The 22,456-nt window shown below is 37.9% G+C and overlaps 1 protein-coding gene across 1 annotated transcript; it reads left to right on the forward strand.

Moving 5' to 3' along the window:
• Positions 1 to 260: 260 nt before the first annotated feature.
• PSMA6 (proteasome 20S subunit alpha 6) lies at positions 261 to 20,230 on the forward strand. The gene is made up of 7 exons (XM_065906567.1): positions 261 to 428; positions 12,900 to 12,994; positions 13,359 to 13,440; positions 14,161 to 14,316; positions 16,718 to 16,896; positions 18,133 to 18,227; positions 20,013 to 20,230. Exons 1-7 carry the CDS (start codon positions 353 to 355, stop codon positions 20,068 to 20,070), a joined length of 741 nt encoding a protein of 246 aa, XP_065762639.1. The 5' UTR covers positions 261 to 352; the 3' UTR covers positions 20,071 to 20,230.
• Positions 20,231 to 22,456: the final 2,226 nt, after the last annotated feature.

Consider the following 22,456-nt stretch of genomic DNA (forward strand, 5'->3'; position numbering starts at 1 on the left):
CAGAGAGGCAAATCACTACTCGAGGCCCCGGAAAAGCTTTTTTGCTCTTGCTATAATCAATTCATTCTCCAGATGAAAGCTCTAAACCGCCACAAGCCGAACCTCACCTGCTATCTTCAAGCCGCCCACACGTGGGGCTGGCGCAAGCTCAAGTCGAAGAACCCGCTCTGCCCCACTCCCACCAGAGGCGGAGCCTTGGCGCTCTCCCCGCGCGGAGGTCTTAACCTCGGTGCGCAAGAGCGGAAGAGCCCCGCCGATGCCCCGGAAGCAGTCGTACCTACTTCCGCAGGGGCTTGTACGCCTGGTGCAGGAGCTAGGAGGCCCGAGATTGTGCTTGGAATAGTGGTGCACCATGTCCCGGGGTTCCAGCGCTGGTTTTGACCGACACATTACCATTTTTTCTCCCGAGGGACGGCTCTACCAAGTAGGTGAGTGAATTGCGTTTGCCTTTGGTCCACTCGAATTGCTCTGTCATGGTACGGCCTGCAGCAGGAAGACGCGGCCGGAGTTTAGTCCCGGGCTGAAGCGTGGCCGGAGCTGGGACTGGAAGAGGGCCGAGTCCATGTGGAAGTCCCTTGATGTTCCCACCGCTATCCTTAGGCTGGGATGGGAGCCTGAAGGCGGAAGGTCTCGGGCTGTCCGGGGCATGAGTCCTCATTGCCTGGACACTATAAAGAGTTACAGGAAGGTAGGGCTGTTTAGCCTGAATGGGCCCAACGTCTGTAGCCATCTAAAGGGTAATTGGTTCCTTAACCTTCCAGTGAAAACGTTTCCTGTTCGTTTTCCTTTGTTTGCAGTGTAGACTTCCTGGTCCTGTGGTTAATTCCACGTAGACTTGCAGAACCTCTGTGTGCCAGACGCTGTGCTGGTCCTAGGGGATGCAAAGATGTCACACCTTCACTTACACTGACGCTCGCGGCTTAAAGGGAGTAACATACGTAAACAAATGGATTAAAAGCGCCAAATAACTGGAGTTCAGGACATTCGTGGAAAACTGGTAGACGGGATGAGTGGCCGTCAGCTCTAGAGCTGCTATTGAAACTAACATCCCGTCTTAACACACGTCTGATTGGGTGCTACTGTAATTTAAAAGTTGGTTCTGATTTGTAGGTGAGGTATAGTGAAATAGCTGTTTCCTGAAGGACAGCTTCACTGGAAATAAACCCTAAAGTGGTTAGAGTTATTCAGTATAGCAAGACATTTTGGTGGATCAAAAAGGTGTCAGGGTTTAGGCTGTGACTGGAGGAGTCAGTATTCGGAGAACCTGGTTTACAACTGGCCGGTGATGGTTTTCTTTTTGAGTGAATTTAGCACCTCAGTGCCTTGGTGAGGTCAGTGATCATCTGTGCTTGGAAATCATAAGGAGGGAGTTGGCCTGTAAATGAGGTTCTCTTGTAAGTGTAAATGTTAGAAATGAAGATAACTTGGAATGAAACCAAACTACTGTATGGCTACATACTGGATATAATGTAGCAAGAAACAACATCATATAGGGTAATTCGTGAACCCTTTTAACTCATCCCCAGTTGAAAAATATGATCTAAGATGATACAGAGATGATAACCGTATCTTCAAGGAAGTTTCATTTTAAAAGTTTCATTCCTGAGTTTTAAAGACTTCTGTATTGGCTGTGCTTTGAATGTTCTATTTCATGGTTTTTAATATGCGAACAGGGAAAGGCACTTAAACCTAGACTTTTGTATAATATATTGTGAAGTCCAGCAATAGGCTCTAATGCTTCCCAGACTTGGTGAGTTGAAAGTCTGAGTATAGTGTCATTTTAATAGTTTAAAAAGACTTGGAATAGAGCATGCAGTTCAGAACAGGTTAAATATCTAGACAGAATAACTTTAAGGTTTGTCTCGTTTAATAACACACTCCCTCTGCTACATAGGGCACTGACTAGACATTGCTAGGAAAGGAAAAGTGAAAGAATAGAATGATTAAGCTGTATAGTGGTGAAAAGTTCAGGCCCTGGAGCCCTAACTCGATTCAAATTCCTGCTCTGCTTCATAGATAGTGCTCACCTGGGCAAGTGATACAACTTCAGCCTTAGTTTCTTTTTCAAAGTTGGCCTAATAATTCCTCCCTTTTGTGGTGGTTTTGAGGATTAAATAAAGTAATATATGTATAGTGCTTAGCACAGTGATTAAGTTCTCAGTAAATGTTATTTTTTGTGGGATTCTTTGGCTTTTTTTTATTTTTTTATTTTTTTTGGTCTGTTAGGTTAGTAGCTCTGTAGACATGGACTGTTTCTTTTATGGTCCATCCATGCTTGATTCTCTAATGAAATATACGTATATTGTCACAATGTTATGAATATTGTTGGTTAGTTTCTAAACTTTAGAATCTGCCAAAGACAAAACATGTAAGACAGAGTGCAAATTGTTAACAGTGACAGTGGAAAACTAGTAGAAGAAAAATGGGGAGATGACAAGGGAATGGAAAGGTTAATGGAAAGGATTAAGGATGTTCCTCATCTTCTGTAGTTGGGATTCAAAAGACGTATGTTGTCTGAAGTTGCTAAGTTTTAAAAAATACAGGTATAATTTTAAAGTTATAATATTAATTATAATTATAAATAAACTGTTGATGGTATTTGTTCTCAAGGAGTAGGGGAATTTTTTATTTTTACCTGTACACTTTAATAATTGTTGAAAATTTTCTCTTAATGTGTTCAAGAGGCAGTGTGTGTGTGTGTAAACTGTAGAGCTATATAGAGTGTTTGACTTTGAAATCCAACTCCAGTAATTTCATATGTTATCAATGGGAAATAGGTCCATAAGCCTGGCTACTTTAGAGCCCCTTTCTCCTGCCTTTTTGCTGGATATGTCTGGCGAGGGAGATGGGATCAGTTCCTTGAATTTGCCTCCCAGGTGAAGTGAGCGCTGCCTGGTTGTTACTGAGAAGGGAGCATGCTGATAAGAAACAGGAAAGAAATGGACTGGTAGAGACTGACTGGAGAGGATGGTTTTCTAATCTAGAAAGTGATAGTATGTATTGAAGCCGGGATTCCTGGGGAGTCCTAACTCCACACCAACTAGAGGAAGTATAGAATTTTACATATACTACATATGTAAAATACAATCCCATTTACCTTATAGGTTTCTAAGAATTTAATGAGTTCATAGATGTAAAGTACTTAGTGTCTGTCACATAGTATTAATAAGCAGTCAGTAAATGTTTCTGTGAGGAATGCTGTTAAAATCCCTCACAGAAACATGACTGATAAAAATGGACATTTTTTCATCTCAGGAGTTTCACAAGTAAATGCACTGAGACTTACTGTTTACCTCTTTTGCTGTTTTAAAAAAAAAAAAATTCTTGTTCTGGGGACTTCCCTGGTGATTCAGTAGCTTAGACTCCGTGCTCCCAATGCTGGAGGTCTGGGTTCAATCCCTGGTCAAGGAACTACATCCCACATGCCGCTACTAAGAGTCTACATGCCTCAACTAAAAGAGCCTGTGTACCGCAACAAAGATAGGAGATCCCAGGTGCCACAACCCAGACTCCGCACAGCCAAAAAATAACAATAATCATAAGAATTCTTGTTTTAAAATAGTGTTTCTCAACCCAGACTTCTCATGCCCTCCTTGGATCTGATTTGAAATTGAATGTATACCATGTATACATACATACATATATATGTGTATATATATATCTGTAAATACATACATATTAAAAGTATAGAAAAAAGTCATGAGATCAAACTCTGCTATATTTTCAACCTCATATCTGCCCCCCCACACACACTTCTACCCACACACACACCACCAACATTTTTAATGATCCCACCTGCTTGAAAAATCACCATTTTGATGAATGTAATATTAGGAGGCACTGTGAAATGAGATGCACTTCCTGCTTAAGTTTAAAGGTTAGGGAAAGACAGAATGGCAGTTTCAAAAAAAACCTTAACAGTAAGATTCTAGTAGTACAGCATTCAAATTGGATGTTGACATATCATGCAGAATACCTGCCTTATCCTAGTAGAACACCTCTTATTTTTTTGATAACCAAACTTCAAAGAATGTAGGAGCCATATTTTTCCAGCCAGTGTTTATATGGGGAAAAATATTTTCCAGAATTCAGTACAGTTTTTTGTTTGTTTTTAAACAACATCTATTTATTTTCTCCCAGTTTTGTAAGTCAGCAATCTGGTAGGCTTAGGGTCACACAGGCTGAAAATCACAAGGAGGCTGCATTCTTTTTTTTTTTATTTAAGTTTAGATTTGTCTTTTACTGAGGTAACATTGGTTTATAACATTATATAAGTTTGTGTGTGCAACATACTACATCATGATCACCACCCAAAATTTAGTTTCCATCTCAGTACAGCATTTTAGACAAAGTTATGGGTGAAAAAACCTTGACTTACATTCCTTTATTTATCAGAATTTTAGAATCACCTGTAGATGCTTCGCAATGAGTGCCCATAAATGGGACGTGCATCTCTGCTGTTGCTAGCAACGCACGAGCAGCTCCTATTGTGAGGCATTGTGAGCTCCTATTGTGAGCTCCTCTTGTGGGGCATTGTGTGTTTGTCCTGAACATTTTGTCACAGTACCTTTTATATTTAGCCCTTGTTTTTTCCTAGTGTTATACAAATGAGTCCTGGAAAAGTTGGAAAGTGTTGGGGAAAATTGTAGGGGAGGAAGCAAAATGTATAAAAGATTACTGTGGAAAGAGGTCTCTATATACAGACAACTGTATATTAACTATTTTATTTATAATCAAGGATGCAGTTTTCATTCTAACCTAATGGTTTGTTGTTAGATTGAGCCCTCTGAAATTGCTGGTGTTTGACTGCTTTTTACCAGTAAAACTAGCTCTTTCATGTGGTTCAGCCTAAGATATATATATATAAATAACCTAATACATATATGTATACACACATATATATTGGTAACTTATTATGTATTTAAATAAAAATTAAGAAATTGAGGACTTGAGATGAACTATAATCCATTATAATTTTTCCTATTTAAAAAATAAGAAATGGACTGAAATGGGCTATCAGTTCTTTTCTTGCATAATCTTGGACATTCAGAAACAGATTACTTAGATTAACATAACAGTGTTTGCCCGTTTTGTTAGTTTCTGAAATTTATCCAAAAAGCAAAATTTTTAGTGATGGAAATAAAGTGTTTAATTACTGTTTCTGACATTTGAATTCCGACTCAAAACTAAATATGCCTTTTAAGTACTGCCTATAAACTTCTGTTTTTTTAATTGGCCTTCATGCTCCCCTCTGCTGTAAACTGTGATATTCCTTCTCCCCTGCCAGTGTTTCTTTTTAATTACTGTCTCTAGATTCTTAACTTGACAGTTTCCATTTTTATAGAAATTACTATTAATATATTTTATGGTGGTGTTATTTTTTTAAAAAAATTTAAATTGTCATATAGTTGATGTTAAGTGTGCAGCATAGTGATCACAGCTTTTACAGGTTACACCCCGTTATAGTTATTGTGAAATACTGGCTACATCCCCTTGTGCTGTACAGCGTGTGTCTTTGTAGCTTATTTTATGCTGGTGGTAGTGTTATAACGGGGATTCACTTACACAAAATCTTACTGAAAATTACACTGTAATATGGGAGAAGGCGGTGGCAACCCACTCCAGTACTGTTGCCTGGAAAATCCCATGGATGGAGGAGCCTGGTGGGCTGCGGTCCGTGGGGTCGCTGAGAGTCGGACACGGCTGAGCAACTTCACTTTCCCTTTTCACTTTCATGCATTGGGGAAGGAAATGGCAACCCACTCCAGTGTTCTTGCCTGGAGAATTCCAGGGACAGGGGAGCCTGGTGGGCTGCCGTCTATGGGGTCGCACAGAGTCGGACATGACTAAAGCGACTTAGCAGCAGCAGCAGCTGCATGGTAAGTAACAAAATACTGGTGCTGAGAAGGGTACTTTAGGAAGTGACACTGACAGAGAGCCAGGAATGTTTCCTTTGAGGAGATCCATTGATCTACATGAAGGTTAGGTTAGAAGGAAACTTAGAGAGACCTGTGTATTGGTCAGTCAGGTGTAGCTGGAGCAGACAATGACAACTGGAAAAAGATTGTAGCAAAATGTTGAAAAGATTTGGATGTCATGCTACAGTTTGGACTTTGTCCCATGGATTTTGGACATAGCTGGTAGAAATCCTTAAGAACAACAAGATTATTAAGTAAGATAGCAGAAGAGATGGGTATAGAATTAGAATTAAGAGTAGAAGGGACAGATGACAGGAAGACCATTTTGGAGAGGGTTGTCCCAGTGATCGATAGAAACAAAAATAGGTGGAATAGTACAATGACACATGTATTCATAACCCAGCTTTAATGGCTGTCCGCATTTGTCAGTCTCGTTTTCTCAAACACTTATCCCTCTCTGCTGGAGTATTTTATTTTTTTCTGCTGGAGTATTTTAAAGCAAATCCTAGATACAAGAGTAGACATTTCTCTGATAAGAGGAAAGTGAAGAGTCAAGAATGGTACCCAGGTTTGTAGCTTGAAAACCTGAGTAGTTAGTAATCTGAGATAACTATAAGAAACAGGTTTGCAGAGATAACTGCGTGCGTGCTCAGTCTGACTCTTTGTGACCCCATGGACTGCAGCCCACCAGGCTCCTCTGACCATGGCATTTCCCAGGCAAGAACACTGAAGTGGGTTGCCATTTCTTTCACCAGGGGATCTTCCTGACCCAGAGATCATACCCGAGTCTCCTGCATCGGCAGGGCGAATTCTTCACCACTGCACCACCTGGGAAGCCCAAGAGGTGTTTAATTTCAGCCATGACTGTGGGAGAAATGGGCATTTACAAATATAAGTTCAGAGCTAAAGATGTCAGTTAGTAGTGATTATATAGGATAAATCACCCAGTGATAGGGAGAAGTGATAGAATCCTTAGGGATACCAGTATTTAAGGAGCCAGCTAAAGAGATGGAAGCAGTGAAGGAGACTGAAAAGTTGGTGATGAATAGCAGGAATTGTTTTGGGGGGCCCCCGCATCTCATGAGATCCTAGTTTCCTAACCAGGCATCGAACCTGAACCCCCTATTGTGAAAGTGTGGAGTCTCAACTGCTAGACCACCAGGCAAGTTTAGGAATGATATTCTTAACTAAGAACCTTAAAAATTCAGTTTCTCAGTTGCACTAGCCATATTTCAGGTGCTCGGTAGCCACACGTGGCTATCGCCTATTATATTGGGTCGTGCAAATATACAACAATGCCTTCATCACAGAAAGTTCTGTTGGAAGCAGTAGTCTATATAGACAGGGAGAGAGGACTAGGACCCTTTTAATGGATCTTTGCTAATTCATAGGCACATTCTCTGTTGAGAAACATTTTTTATATGTAAAAAAAAATTTTGTATTTCGTGGGACCAAATTTTATTATGTGGTGAGAGACATAACTCTTTTCCTTTGTGGCATTTTATCTTTTGCATTATTTAAGCAGAACAGGTAAGTAATGCACATGAGTGAAACCAACTGGTGAAGCAGGAGGAGGAATGATGGGAACTGTGAAAAACTGCAGAACACATGTCAGCCCTAAATGATTTGCTCTGCTGGACGGTTGCTGTGAGGGTCAAATAATACCAGAATTTTTTTCTAAGAAAAAATAATCCTGCTTTTATTTAATCAGACTTTTAGTTAATGATAATTATCCTAGAAAACTGTGTATTCTAAACCAATTTGAGTAAGCTGGATTGGATCCATGGCCAACCTTTGACTTAGTGTCTACTGGTTGCAAATGTAATTTTAAAGCTCTTTGGTTCCTGCTTTCTTTGACTATCCAGTCTGGTGGTGGAGGGGAAGATAACACAGTTGAAAATGCTAAAATTACTGGTGAAATAGGAAATGCTATGGGAATTCAGAGAAAGGGTTGAAGAATTCCTTCTAGGATAATCAGAGAAAGTATCCATGGGAAATAGAGGACACCTTGAGGGGAAGGACAGGCTTTAGCTAGGTGAAAATAAGAATGATGGGGCAGTCCAGAGAGGACTTGAAAAAGCAAAAAGTACATTGTAAGAGGAGAGATGGTAAAAATTGCAAACGAATAACCCTCTATATCCATAGACAGGCTTCCCACATGACTCAGTGATAAAGAATCTGCCTCCCAGTACGGAGATGCTGGTTCAGTCCCTGGGTTGGGACGATCCCCTGGAGAAGGAAATGGCAACCCATTCCAGTATTCTTGCCTGGGAAACGTCATGAACAGAGGTGTCTGGCAGGCTACAGTCCATGGGGCTGCAAAAGAATCAGACACGACTTAGTAACTAAACAGTAACACCCATAGATGGAACATTTTTTAGGCCAAAATTGTGTTCTGAACAATCATGAGGTAACAGCTGGCAATTGAAAATGTACTGAAATTGAGATCAAGGATAGTGACCCAGATATACATCTGTATAGAAAAGCTTGTTCCTAATATTTATCTCTGTAATATCTATAGTGATAATCATTTTATTACTGACCACTGGTCATTTGTATTCTCTCATTTTCTAGATTAGTAAGGCTAGAGGTTTTTATTAGTTTCCTGTGGCTGCTATAACAAATTACTACAAACCTGGCTGCTTAAAACAACAGAAATTTATTCTCTCACAGTTGTGGAAGCCAGAAGTCTAAAATCTGTATCATTGGACCAAGATGAGAGTGTCAAGCAGGGCCATTCTGTCTCTGGAGGCTCTAGGGAAGAATGCTTCCCTTGTCTTGTCAACTTCAAGAGGCTACCAGCATTTCTTGGCTTGTGGCTCCTCCATCCCTCAAATCTTCAAGACCAGCATTTGCAAATCTCTCTGCTCCTCCTTCATAGCACCTTCTTCTCTCTGTGTGTTAAATTTCCATCTGTCTCTCTTAATAAGGATATATAGAAATGCATTTAGGGACCATCAGAATAATCTCCCGATCTCAAGATTAACTTAATCACGTATGTAGAGTTTTTTGCGGGGAAAGAAGCTATACATGGTAATGTTTGCAGGTTCTAGGTATTAGTACATGGATATCATTTGGGGACTGTTTTTCAGTATACCAAAGGGTTTATAGTTTTGTTGGTTTATTTTTCAAACAATCAATTTTTGACTTTGCTCATGTCCTCCTTTATGTCTGTTTCATTGATTTCTGATCTTTATTATTTCTTTTTTCTAATTTGGTTTTATTTTGCCTTTTTCTAGCTTCTTAAAGTAGAAACTTAAGTTTGCAGTGTAGAGCTGGGGGCCTTACCGCTTTCTGACTGACTGTTCACCAGAGGCCACCAGTGGTTCTTGCCACAGAGCCCCTTCCCAGTCCAGCAGGAAGAAGGTCTAGAGTCCGCTAGCAAGATAGTCTTATGTAATGTAATCAGGAAGGCGCCATTCCACCACCTTTGAATATTCGGTTAAAAGGGAGTTAGAGATTTTGCCCATACTCAGGAGAGGGGATTACACAGAGATGTGAACACCAGGAGGCAGGTATTGTTGAGGGGAGGCCGCCTTATGATCCGTCCACCATAGCAGCAAAATTCCTTCTGAACACTTGGAGCTGCATTCTGCAAGTTTTGTTACATTTTAACCATTACTATTCAGTTCAAAATATTTTAAAATTTCCTTTGTGATTACTTCTTTGACCTATGGATTATTTAGAAGTATGGTTTTAAATTTTCAAATTTAAAAATTTTCCAAAATATAGGATTTCTGGCACTTTGCAATACCATCCATTTCCCCTTTGTGTCCACTCCATTCCAGGCTAATCAACTTTTTTCATCCATTTTGTAAAGTGTGTCTCCAGTTGTCAGCATATATTTGAGTCTTGCTTATATATCCATTCTGACAGTTTATACTTTTCATTGGAGTATTTCATCTATTAACATTTAATGCAATTGTTAACATGGTTAGATTTCTTTTTTTGACATGGTTAGATTTTAACTTACCATTTTATTTATTTTAATCTATTAGCCTTTTGGCTACATCTTAGCATTTTTTAGTCTTGTTTTAAGGATTATAATATATATGCTTAACTTCTTCCCATCTTTCTTAGAGTTAATGTTTATCATTTCACAAAAAATATACAAGCCTTAAAACATTGTAAGTCAGCTTACTTCCTTTCCTTCTATAAGTAATACATCTCCATATTTTACAAACTCCATAAATGTTGTAATTTTTGTTATGTATTTTTAAAGAATTAAAGAGAATAAAATAAGTCTTTTATATTTATCCAGATATTTACCACTTTTTGATGTTTCTCATTTCTAAAGATTGGAGTTTTCTTTTGGTACCATTTTCCTTCAGCCCAGAGAACTTCTTTTAGCATTTTTGTTGCAGATCTGAAAGTGTCTGTTTTACTTTCATTCTTGAAGGATGTTTTTGTTGAAAATAGAATTCTGAATTGATGGTTTTTCTTTCCACAATTTAAGGATGTTCCACTATCTTCAGGTGAAATCCATGGAATTCAAATCATTGTTCTCTTGTATGTAATTTGTTCTTTTTCTCTGTTCTCAAAGCTTTCTCTGCTTTTGATTTTCAGGAATTTGACTGTAATGAGTCAGGTTTCTTTTTATTTATCCTGCTTGGAGTTTGCTGGATGTTCAATATGGAATTTTATGTCTTCTGCTAAATTTGGAACATTTTAACCATTATTTCTCAAATTTTTGTTTGTTTCTGTTTTGGGTCTCATTCTTTCCTCTCCAGTTAAGCACAGTTATACCTGTTTATATTAATCTGCAGACTTGTTTTTTTAAGCCTGTTTTCTCTTGTTTAAAATTGGGTAGCGAATTCCCTGGTGGACCACTGGTTAGGACTGTGCTTACACTGCAGGGGCACGGATTCTATCCCTAGTCCAGGAACTGGACCCCACATGTCATGTAGCAAGAGAAAAAACAAAAAGTATACTTTGATTCATTTTTCGTACTCTTTGCTATGTTATCTCCATTCTTCAGTTAAGTCCATTTGGTGAATTTTTAAATTTTAAATTGTATTTTTTAGTTTTGTAATTTCTACTTGGTTCTTTTTGTACTTTACTGAAATTTCTTACTTCATCTTGAATATTTTTATTGTGTCACTGAGCATAGTTTTAATAACTTTGCCTGCTAATACAACATCTGGATCATCTCAAGGTTGGCCTCCTTTAAGTAGATCACATTTAACTATGTTTTGTTTTCTTTTTTAGTATGTTGAGCAATTCTGAATTATATCCTGGTCATTTATGAATGTTAGGTTGTAAAGACTGGATTTTGTTATGTTCCTCCAAAGAGGGTAAATTTTTTAGTTCTAGCAGGCAGTTAATTGATGGCAGCTTAAATCTCACCTTAATTCTTTTATCCTAGCTACTATGCTTGGAGTCTGTCTTTTGTTATGTGTGGTTATGGAATCAGCCAGAGATTTGGGCAATTAGACATTGAGACTGTCCCTCACTGCCTCTCTCCTTTCTCTCCCTCATTCTCCAGCAGCTGTGATACTCCCCAAAGCTGTTCTCTAGCTCTTCAGGTCAAAAGGACTGAATTTTCTGTGGGTGTTTAGCCCAGACTGGGGCCTGCAGGCAAGCTGTAAGTCATGAAAATGGGAGTCACCCCACTCCATTCCCTTCTTCAGGCACTGACTCCCTCTCTAGAATCTGTACTTTTGGCCTCTCTCTGGTATCTTGGGCAGTTATTGTTTTGGCTAGAGTTTATAGTTTGTCTGTGGAGGATTGATCTGGTACAGGCTTTTTTGACCATATGAGAAACAGAACTGAGAAGCATTATGAAACATATTTTAGAAATTATTTGTGGTATAATGAGATGGTAAAAACAAGTTATTATAATTTAATAAAGGATTTTTTATCACACTTCCTATTAAAGGAAATTCTTTGGTGTCATAGGTAATATCTTCCTTAGATGAGCCTCATCACTAGTGGCTTTTTGAACCAAATGAGACCAGGCCTCAGACCTGGTATGCAGAGTAATACTTGACAGACTCTTGAAAGCATTTATTATGTGTCAGATGTAAATAATAACTGGAGTAGTGAGTGATTTTTTTCTTCTATATTTCCTCTGTATTTTCTACAGTGAGCATATATTAAATTGTGTTGCAGTTTTCCTGATTATGAAATATGTTTTTAGTAAGTTTAAATATTACAGAAATAAATAACATTGAAAGGGATAGTCTCATCTGTAATTCTTCTCTCCATAGGCATTCTCAGCTAAACCATGTGGTACCAAAATAGTTTGTTTTTATAAATCACTTTGATCAGCTCCTTTAACCTGGGAGTGCTTTAACAGCAACTAGAGAAGTGCACAGGAGAAGGCAATGGCAACCCACTCCAGTGTTCTTGCCTGGAGAATCCCAGGGACGGGGGAGCCTGGTGGGCTGCTGTCTGTGGGGTTGCACAGAGTCGGACACGACTGAAGTGACTTAGCAGCAGCAGCAGAGAAGTGTACAAGCTGTAGTTTGCTGTAGATAAACTAAAGAATCCTATAGTGTAGGTAACATGAAAGTTGGAAAAACATAATCCAGAAATTTTCAACTTGGTAGAGGGGGTAGAAAAGAGTAATCTAACAGCGATTAAAGCTGCATACAATCCATTAGTTATTGACCAAAAGTTAACAGAAATAGTAAATCTTGAGAAAATGTAGAACACCTAAATTTGACCCAGGAAAACCAGACGTGGTAGGAATAATGGCTATAAAACAGATTTTTTCAAATGATAAAACAATTGATAAAGATTTGATATGATAAAAATTGTTTACTGGAAATTTGGTGTTTGCACCTGATGAAAATGATCAAAATGAAAAGAAATACAGTTGGTTTAATCATGGTTTATTATTATTTTGGCTTTGCATATCTTAGATGGCATTCCATGTTAGTTTATCAACCTGTTTATTTTTAATGACTGTTTATTACTCAGTTGCATGGATCTATGATCATTGATTTCACGTTTTAAAAAAACGGTTCTATTTTCCAGAATATGCTTTTAAGGCTATTAACCAGGGTGGCCTGACATCAGTAGCTGTCAGAGGGAAAGACTGTGCGGTGATTGTCACACAGAAGAAAGTGCCCGTAAGTAGTGCTGCCCAGAGAGGCAGCTGTTGCAGAGTGCAGTGTGAGAATGTCTCGTGAGTTTGTACAGGGTATGTTATTATCTGTATATGTTAATGCTATTTTTATAAGCATAATGCCATTTCTAGGTCTCTTGTCTTCAGGTACGTCAGAACACACTTAGGTGAGCTGGATTTCTTGCCCACAGAAAACATACCATCTTAAAAAGGAAAACGGAGTAGTGCCCACACCTCCATTTTGATTGGTTTTAACTGTAAAATGAGCAGAAGACATTTGTAGTTCATTGTTATAATTCCATAATGTTTTTTTATCACTACAGAGAGCCCTGTCGTTTTTTTTTTAATTATCTTGATTTGTTCTTTAGGACAAATTACTGGATTCCAGCACAGTGACTCACTTATTCAAGATAACTGAAAACATTGGCTGTGTGATGACAGGAATGACAGGTGACTGGCTTGATACTTACTTAGATTTGTTATTTTCTTCAGTTTATTTTTAATTTTAAAAGGCCTCCCTTAATATCTGGTTTGCGATCTTCCAAGGCTACTATCAGTCTTCAGAGTATTGTGTGCTTTTTTGAAACCATAAGTTTAATAGAATTAGATATCTATGCTACTGTCAGGGAAACTAAGTGAGGGCCCTCTCAAAAATGATTTCATCTCTGAAATGGTTTATTAATTTATTTCATCTATGATATGGTTAATAATTTAAGGGGACATAAGTCAGTATATCTCAAACCTGGTGATAGTGACACTGGTTAGAAGTAGGTGACAGCTGTGAGAATAACTTTAGGTTTCTGTTTTTTGAAAGCAAGGGAACATTCAAGCCTACAAAAGATGGAGAGAAACATTATTCTTTCTCCTTATACCTTGTTCTCTGGGAGATTATTAGACACTTTTAGGAATTATTGTGATGGCTGATAAAGAAGAGTTCAGCATAAAAGCAGAGCTGTGTGTAGGACTTCATCTTTTACATTTTTTTCCTTTTTTGTCACATACTTATTGCTGAGTCATTCACTGTATGTTGGTGGGAGAAAAAACCATTGTGGACCACTTCTGCTTTCCTTAAGTCATAATGAGATACATGTATATGTTGGGACGGTTACCTGACTTTGAGGTTCATTCTTTCGTTCTAACAAAATAAACCTTTGTTTGTTATGCTCTAAGCTGACAGTAGATCCCAGGTACAGAGGGCACGCTATGAGGCAGCTAATTGGAAATACAAGTATGGTTACGAAATTCCCGTGGACATGCTGTGTAAAAGAATTGCTGATATTTCTCAGGTCTACACACAGAATGCTGAAATGAGGCCTCTTGGTTGTTGTAAGTATGCAAAGAAGTCTCCCAAATAATTAATGAATTCAGATTGTTTTTTAGAGAACATGCATTAAGAAAGTTATTTCAGTAAGACTTGGGTTTTGAACATGTGGTTTGGAAAATTATGAAAAGTGGAAAAAATCTTTATAATAAATAGGTGTTGGAAGGATAGGTTTCACAGCAGTATTTTAGGCACTACCTTTAAACATGAGACATTATTAGACTTTTGTAGTGGAGAGTCCACTACAACTCCAGATTACTAGTTCAATGAAAATGCCTAAATTAGGCCTCTTAACATTGTAGTTGTTTCTTTTGACCACCCTAAAGATTCAGGCTCGCACACGTATGCCTGTGATTCGTATACTTTATATTTTATATTTTGTATACTTTTATATATTTTATATACTTTATATTCATATAAAGAAGAATAAATTTCTTCTTTTAAAAAACAAGTAAAATTTTATTGGAAGAGAAATAAGATTTACTGATTTAAACTTATTGGAATAAGTTAGCCTGGAAAATTCAACCTGTCTGTTTCAGACAGCATGTCATTTATTTATGAGAATTAAAGCAGTCTGTAATGATTTTTCTTTAGCACCTGACCCTGTTTTTGACGTATTACTTAAAAAGTCTCCCTTGATTTCTTCATTGATACTCTTCTCCTCTGCCTCCTCACTTTCCTTAGTTTATCCTCGTCTACTGGTCCCTTAAATGTTGTTCATCAGGTTTCTCTCCTTGGTCGGTCTGTTCTCTTTGTTTTGTCTGGGTAATCTCACCGGCTTTCATGGCTTTATTTACTGTCTCATCTGTATGCCAGTCACTCCCTCATTAGCTTTATCCCAGTCTCTTCCTTCATGTCCCACAGATACTTAAAACTTGAAATCGTTGCTGATTTCCTGCTCTCATCCTCAACTTTTTTCCTGCCCCCACCTCACCTTCCCTGGTCCTCTGTTTAGTCAGACTGTCAAGCTTTACAGCAGAATATCTGGCCCTTCCACCTCCTGTGCCACTTTTTCATCACCTCTTGCCTTTGCCACCTATTTCACCACCTTTCTCCCTTCTTACTCTTTCCTAGACTGTTCCATATTGCTACCTGAGTTGTCATCCTAGAGTTTTGTTGCTTGTTGATATGATGTGCAGGGTCCCTTACAGTTTATTCCCGGGTTGCCTCTTTTTTGTGCTGCATTCCTCTTTCTCCTGAAGCTGCTATAATACATGGATCTTTTCCTGGGTGTGTCCTGACCTTCTGTGTTCCTTTTGCCTTGATTGCCCTTCCTTTCCTTATCATGTGTTAAACCCTGCTCATCTGGAGTAAGGAAGTGCTAACTACCCCACCCAGGCAGTAAGTGGGTATCTCTTTTGTGGTGTCCTTGGTACTGTCTATTGTATGTCAAGTATAAAATGTAAAGAAATATTACGGATAACATAAGACACTATATTAAAAAGGTTCAGATGGGGTTAAGCCCGTCTTTAAATACTTTTGTTACCTGTTCTGCTGCGTAGAGAGAAGTTTGGCGGTGGTGTTTATCTTAATTGTATGTCATTATAATAACATACTTATAAGTTATGTGTACAGAATTTAGAATTTGGTTTATACTGACTAGTACAGGAATACTGTTGATATGTCAACAGTAACAAAGAGGGGCATTATAGAGGTGAGCAATTAGTCCCTAGGTTTATTTCACTTAGTGCCAGCATTCCCAAGGTGAGTTCCATACACTTTCAGTTCTCTGGAACCTTGATAGGTAGTTCCTAAATTTAAAAAAAGAGTATTCTGTGGTCAAGTAAATTTAAGAACTACTGAGGTAAAGTAGATCAGCTTACAGCAGAAGATTTTAGAACACTTAATATGCTTTTGTATATTTTCTAAAAATAGTATGTGGAAAGTCTATTTTCCAAATTTATCTGACCAGTTAACATTTTGAGGGGTTGGGGTTCAGAGGAACATGCTTTAGGTAATAGCAGGGATTAGAAGGTTGTTTGTATATTACATTTGTTATCATTCAGACCTTTAAAAAATCTGTGATAAAACCTTTTGCAAAGTGGAGATTTATTACCTAATTTATCTGTGGTGATAAACTATGTTTTGTTACTAGTTTTCTTAAAGCAAATTTTTTTTTAAATTTTTTAAAGAATTCTGAAATTGGCTAACTTGATTTTGTTTGCTTTCATGAGTTGCCTTTTCTATATAACATCATTTGATTTCCACATTTATTGAGCACTTACTATCTGTCACACATTAAAAAACCTGTTCTCAGGAATTATATATATATATGTATATATCCTAAAATAGCCAGAGTAATGAATAACAGTAATGTTGTCACAGTAATGTGACAACACCAAGAGAGACGAAATCTGGTTGTATGAAGGTTTAAGATATTTAATGAGGGTCTTTCTTTCTGTTTAGGTATGATTTTAATTGGTATAGATGAAGAACAAGGCCCTCAGGTGTACAAGTGTGATCCTGCAGGTTACTATTGTGGGTTTAAAGCAACTGCTGCAGGAGTTAAACAAACTGAGTCAACCAGCTTCCTTGAAAAAAAAGTAAAGAAGAAATTTGATTGGACCTTTGAACAGACAGTGGAAGTAAGTTAACTGAAAGGAGCTGACCTTTTTTTTAATGCTATATAGAATAATGAAGATCGTTGCATAGTTGACAGTCTTTATAAACTATTCCTGAGATATTCATGATATCCAGGTTTGTTGGGTTAATAGTAAAATTGGTGTCACATGGGAACAATGAGGACTGCTTTATTCATCTAAGTCTCTGTCTCATACTGTAGTTGAGACTGCTCTCAGCAAAACACATAAAATGGGAAAATATAACTGAAAATCAAGTCAAGACCAGGCCAAAAACCTGCATAGTTATGATGCAAATTAGAGTTAAGCTAACTGGAGGCAGAAGTGAGAAAGTTGAGTCAGTAATGTTGCTGTTATGGTCCTAAAGGAAAAGCAGTCACACCCCAAGTTTTCAGGGAAGCAGATATCTTCATAGTAAAGTAGTATGCTGACAGGAGGACTTGACAGAAATTAGAACTGGAATGCCTAGAGTCAGCGTTAAGCAGTATTCTTGAGGGGATTGTTGGTTATGATTGAAAAGTTTTAAATTGACAGGACAAGCCAAAATTCTTATACAAGTGCTTAGTAACCTTAGACTAAAGAAGCTTCTTGTGTATTGCCAAGAAGTTAAAAACAAAATTTTAGTAAATTGTTGAAAAGAAGGTTTGGGATACAGCAATTCTGAAGACTAACATGATTTTGATAAACAAGAAAGGAAAAATTACCATCTAATACTTTTATATTTAGTTGGCAGTATTATAATATACTAACAGGAAATGTGAATCTCTTGTGTGGGAGGTACTGTTTAAATGTCTCTTAAGGTTTTTTTTTAATTGCAGTTCATAGTTATGTGAATTAATTAATCACATCACGTACAAAGCTACTTAAAACATTCTTAAAGTGCTATCACTGTAAATTCCTTAAAAGAAGGCTGTATTCATCTTTATCCTCTCTGCCTCTCACTCCAAGTGCTGAGCATATTGTCTGGCATGTAGTGATCATCAGGTAAACAGACTGTTTTGTCTTAATCACCCTATTTTTCTTGTGAGACACCTTTCATTTATAGTTCAACTTGGTATAAAAAAGTTTCTTGTTATTGGCAGGCAACATCTTAGAATTAAGCAATCTGTGTGGCTGTTGAACTACCACCTCAAAAATGAATAGCTTGTGGTTAATTCATGAATTGAATGAGATTAGGATGAGAAAAATCTTGGAATCTCTGAAAAATTCTATATTATTTTAAATATTGATACTTTTTTTCAGACTGCGATTACATGCCTGTCTACTGTTCTATCAATTGATTTCAAACCTTCAGAAATAGAAGTTGGAGTAGTTACAGTCGAAAATCCTAAATTCAGGTGAGTTTTATTGTTGGCTAGGTACTTAAAGAAGTTTGCCAAGTGATGAATTCTAGTGTAAAAAGGCGGAAGTGTGTTGGTTCATTCACCCTGTAACTTGAAGAAAAAACACTTTTTTGAACTAGAGTTAGGTTTTTTCCCCAGCACCCGAGAGATCTGTTTTTGTTGTTACTGTCGTTTATTTTATTATGTCTTTAACTGCGTCGGGTCTTGGTTGCAGCACGCAGCATCTTTGTTGCACACTCTGGTTGTGTGTGGGCTCCGGAGCTCACAGGCTCAGTAGTTGTGGCGCGCAGGCTTAGTTGCTCCGCACCTGTGGGATTGAGTTCCCGCATCAGGAATTGGACCTGCGTCCCCTTGCATTGCAAGGTGCATTCTTAACCACTGGACCACCAGCGAGGTCCTGAGAGGTCTGTTTTAAAACTTATTGGATGTCTCCTTAAAACAAACATAACTGCTTTGTTCCTCATTTTATTTATTTCATACCTAATACCAGAGGTAATGTATGATAACCTCCTTCATATAAGGAGTAAAATAAGTATAAGTGTTTTTCTCTTTTTAGCTTAAGGCCAATAGAAATTCAGCTCCAAACTAGCAGTTTTCAGATGGAGCTTTGATTATTTAGTGGTTATTTAAATGGAGCTTTGAAGAACAATATGAAATACTGATGTACATCAGACCCTATCGGGATATCTTTGAAACCCCCAGATTTTGCATACAGCTAATTGAATATGTAATGCTGGACTGGATGCTTATCTGTTCTTACTCACAGCTTCCATGAGTCAAATCTGTACTGGGTGCTTAACATGTTATCAGCTCACTTAATCCTCCCAGCAAACCTGTGAGGTGGTTTACTTTTACCATGAACCTGGATACTCTTATGAATAGAGAATGTTTCTGTTAAATCACAGATGCAAAGAAGCTGCCGGAAGGCTTGTTAACTGTTACGTGTCTTTACTCTTAGGTCAGAATTGAAAGAACACATGTCAGGGTTAGGGCTGGGGAACAGAAGTAGTAAACTAAGCTTAACCAGACCTCTCAGAGCTTCATTAGTACGTTTTTCTAGTTTGTCCTTTTTGTTGCCTTTGGGTAAGTGATATAAATTTGAAAGATTTAAGAAAAATTTATAGAACTTTTTTAAAAAGCATAATTGGATTTCCCTTTATCCCCTGGAGGAAAAGGTTGCCTTTTTTTTCTTTTTTCTTTTGTAAAAAGCAGTAAAATTCCAGCAGGAGCAGTTTCTCTAAAGGACCTCCAGTTAGATCTTGTTTTCTAGTCTGAGACCCTTTATAACCTTTAAAATCTTTATTTTCATCTACTAGTTAAATAAATAAGAAACCAAAGAGCCTATGTCTTCAGAAAACTCTTGTATCATTTATAAATTGTGTTAGTATTTAAATAATAAATAGAATATATATTTATTTTTATATATAAATAATAGCTAGATAGTATTTAAATAATAAGCATAAACAACTGTATAAACTACTTGCATGCATACAAAGCCACTTCAGTTGAGTCTGTGCAACCCTGTGGACTGTAGCCCGCAAGGCTCCTACTGTCCATGGGATTCTCCAGGCAAGAACACTGGAGTGGGTTGCCATGCACTCCTCCAGGGCATTTTCCTAAATCAGGAATCAAGTGGGTATTGACCTATCAAATTGGGTGATAGGTACACACACAAAAGGTCATCACTATCCTACTTTTGTGTGTGTGTGTGTTTATTTTGCATAATAAAAGGTTTTCAAAAAGTAAATAGTTGTGGGTTTTTTCCCCTTTGCCTTCCAGGATTCTTACAGAAGCAGAGATTGACGCTCACCTTGTTGCTCTAGCAGAGAGAGACTAGACACTGTAGTTAGTTTACCAAATCCGTGACACCACTTGCCTGTGTGTTTGGTAACAACAGACCAACATTTTGGGGGCCCCTCGATTGAAAAAGGAACTTCTCCCCACTCTTGCTGCCACTGAAATGGTTAGGACTCTGTATAAATAAAACCAGTGCTTTTGGAAAATAATCGCGTCCTGTCTTTTTTACCTCCAGTTTCAAGTATTAAGTCTTCGGTACGTGCAGGCTGTTAAATAAATGTTCACCACCTTCACATGGTAGTTTTTATTCAGTTTGTTGAGAGATCCACGTTTCTTTGGCTTAAGGAACTTAATAGCCAGAAATTTAAACTATAGCTTGTATGGCATAATTAATAAATCACAAACTAAAACTCTGGTTTCAAAACTTGCTCTGACTAGTAACTTGGCATGGGAAGCTGTCTTTTTTACAATTCCTCATTTATTCCTGAACTTGAATTCCAAGTACTGTTGAAGGTTTTAACTATAGTAAAATGGTTAGCATTATTGATCTTCAGTAGTTGAGGTACACATTTAATCTATACTCAATAAGAACCAGTATTTTTAAGAACAGAAATTGTAGTTACCTTTGGGAAACAGTAGGGTTAGAAAAGTTCTAGAAAGTGTATTTTCTTTGCTGCCTTAAGATTATTTAAAGCAGACTTTTAAGAAATCGGTCTCTAGTAAGGGAGAGCTAACCACCATAAGCCACATTAAGGGAAAAGAGCAAACTGCATTCTGAATGGTCTTTTTTCGAATTAAGTGTTTAAATTTCCCAGAGTAGATCCCTGGTGAGCTCAGCCACGAATTGTTAGGTAAGTATGTGGTTAGTAACTCAGCCAAATCCAATTTTGCAACCCCATGGGCTGTAGCCTGCCAGGCTTCTCTGTCCATGGGATTTTCCAGGCAAGAATACTGGAATGGATTACCATTTCCTTCTCCAGGGGATCTCGACCTAGTGATCGAACCTGCACTTCCTGCATTGGCAGGCGGGTGCTTTACGACTGAGCCACCTAGGAAGCCTCACTAGTTGTTACAGAGGACCCAAAAATCTTGGAATGTCCAAGGCCAATACATTTCCTGTTCTCATTTGCACCGGGTGAGTCTGGTGAGCATGGCTGCTGGTCTAATACCAATCCCTGTAGTCAGCTGCTCCTAGTCCTGCAGCCACCAGGCCCGCAGAAGGGGAGCAACGTGAACTTGTGACCACTAGATGCAGGAAACTTCACTGACCACATCCTCTTTAGAACTGAGTCATGAGTTGTACTGTGTCCTAAAAGGGAAGCAGAGTTCTTCCGATTCTGAGGCTGCTGCCCTGGGATTACCCATCCAGATCAACTAGGCTCTATAAAGGTGCTGCTTTCATTTTGACAGTGGAGTCTGTGTGAAGAACTGCTCCTCTGAAAAGACACTAAACTAATGTACCCTGATGGCCTTGAGTAGCTTCACCCTCCTGGAATCGTGGGTGAGAGACTAGCAAATAACGATTATCCTATAAGGAAATATGGTGTAGAAAATGGAAATTTACTCATTTGTTAAGAAAAGTGTTAACATCATAATACAAAATCTAGATGAATTAAGAAGTAGTTTTAAGTTAAATAACCAATATTAGATTAGTTATTTTATACTTAAAAGAACTGGAAGAAACAGATGAGTTTAAGTATGCAAATATTCAGTGTTCTAATTCTGTTTTTAACAGTCTTGGGTTGACAACAGAGTTAACATGGAAATCTTACTCAAATGCTAAAAAAATTATGTTAAAACTAAAAATTTTTACCCAAAGGGCATTTTGATCAACTCCTCATAAGAAATATGCAGTTGAATACTGACATTCAGAGGGGTATGTCCAGGCATTCATGAATATGAAGCTCTTTGGGTAAACATACGGCTTTCCTTCTTTTGGTACCCACATGAAGAAACATCTTTGTACCATTTAGATTACATGAACAACCGACTAGGTACTCAGCTCCCTCACTAGCCCCAAATCTAAACATTCAGATATGTGCCACAATCAAATTACTATATTAAGGATCTTTAGGGTCTCTCAAAGAATCAGAAATGCTAAGGTTAAATATATTCTGACCATCAATAATCACAAAATATAAGAAACAAGTCCTAACAGCTAATATGATAATGGCACTTCGACTGAAACCATGAGTGATCCTAGGATGACTGTTAACCTTTATTTATTTTACATTCTGGAAAATCCAGCTAATTTGTACATTTCTCTGCTTCCCTGTCTTAGGGGCTTTTCTGAAGCCCCAGGCCTTCTCTAAAGCCAGGAAACCCTGTTCAGTGTGTACAAGCCTAACACACCAGAAATTGTATAAAGAGTATCTGCCAAAACTGGTGAGTAAACGTCTTAAGTTCTTGTGGGGCATTTCTGGACT

Source organism: Muntiacus reevesi, chromosome 15, assembly GCF_963930625.1.
Source record: "Muntiacus reevesi chromosome 15, mMunRee1.1, whole genome shotgun sequence".
Taxonomy (NCBI): Eukaryota; Metazoa; Chordata; class Mammalia; order Artiodactyla; family Cervidae; genus Muntiacus; species Muntiacus reevesi.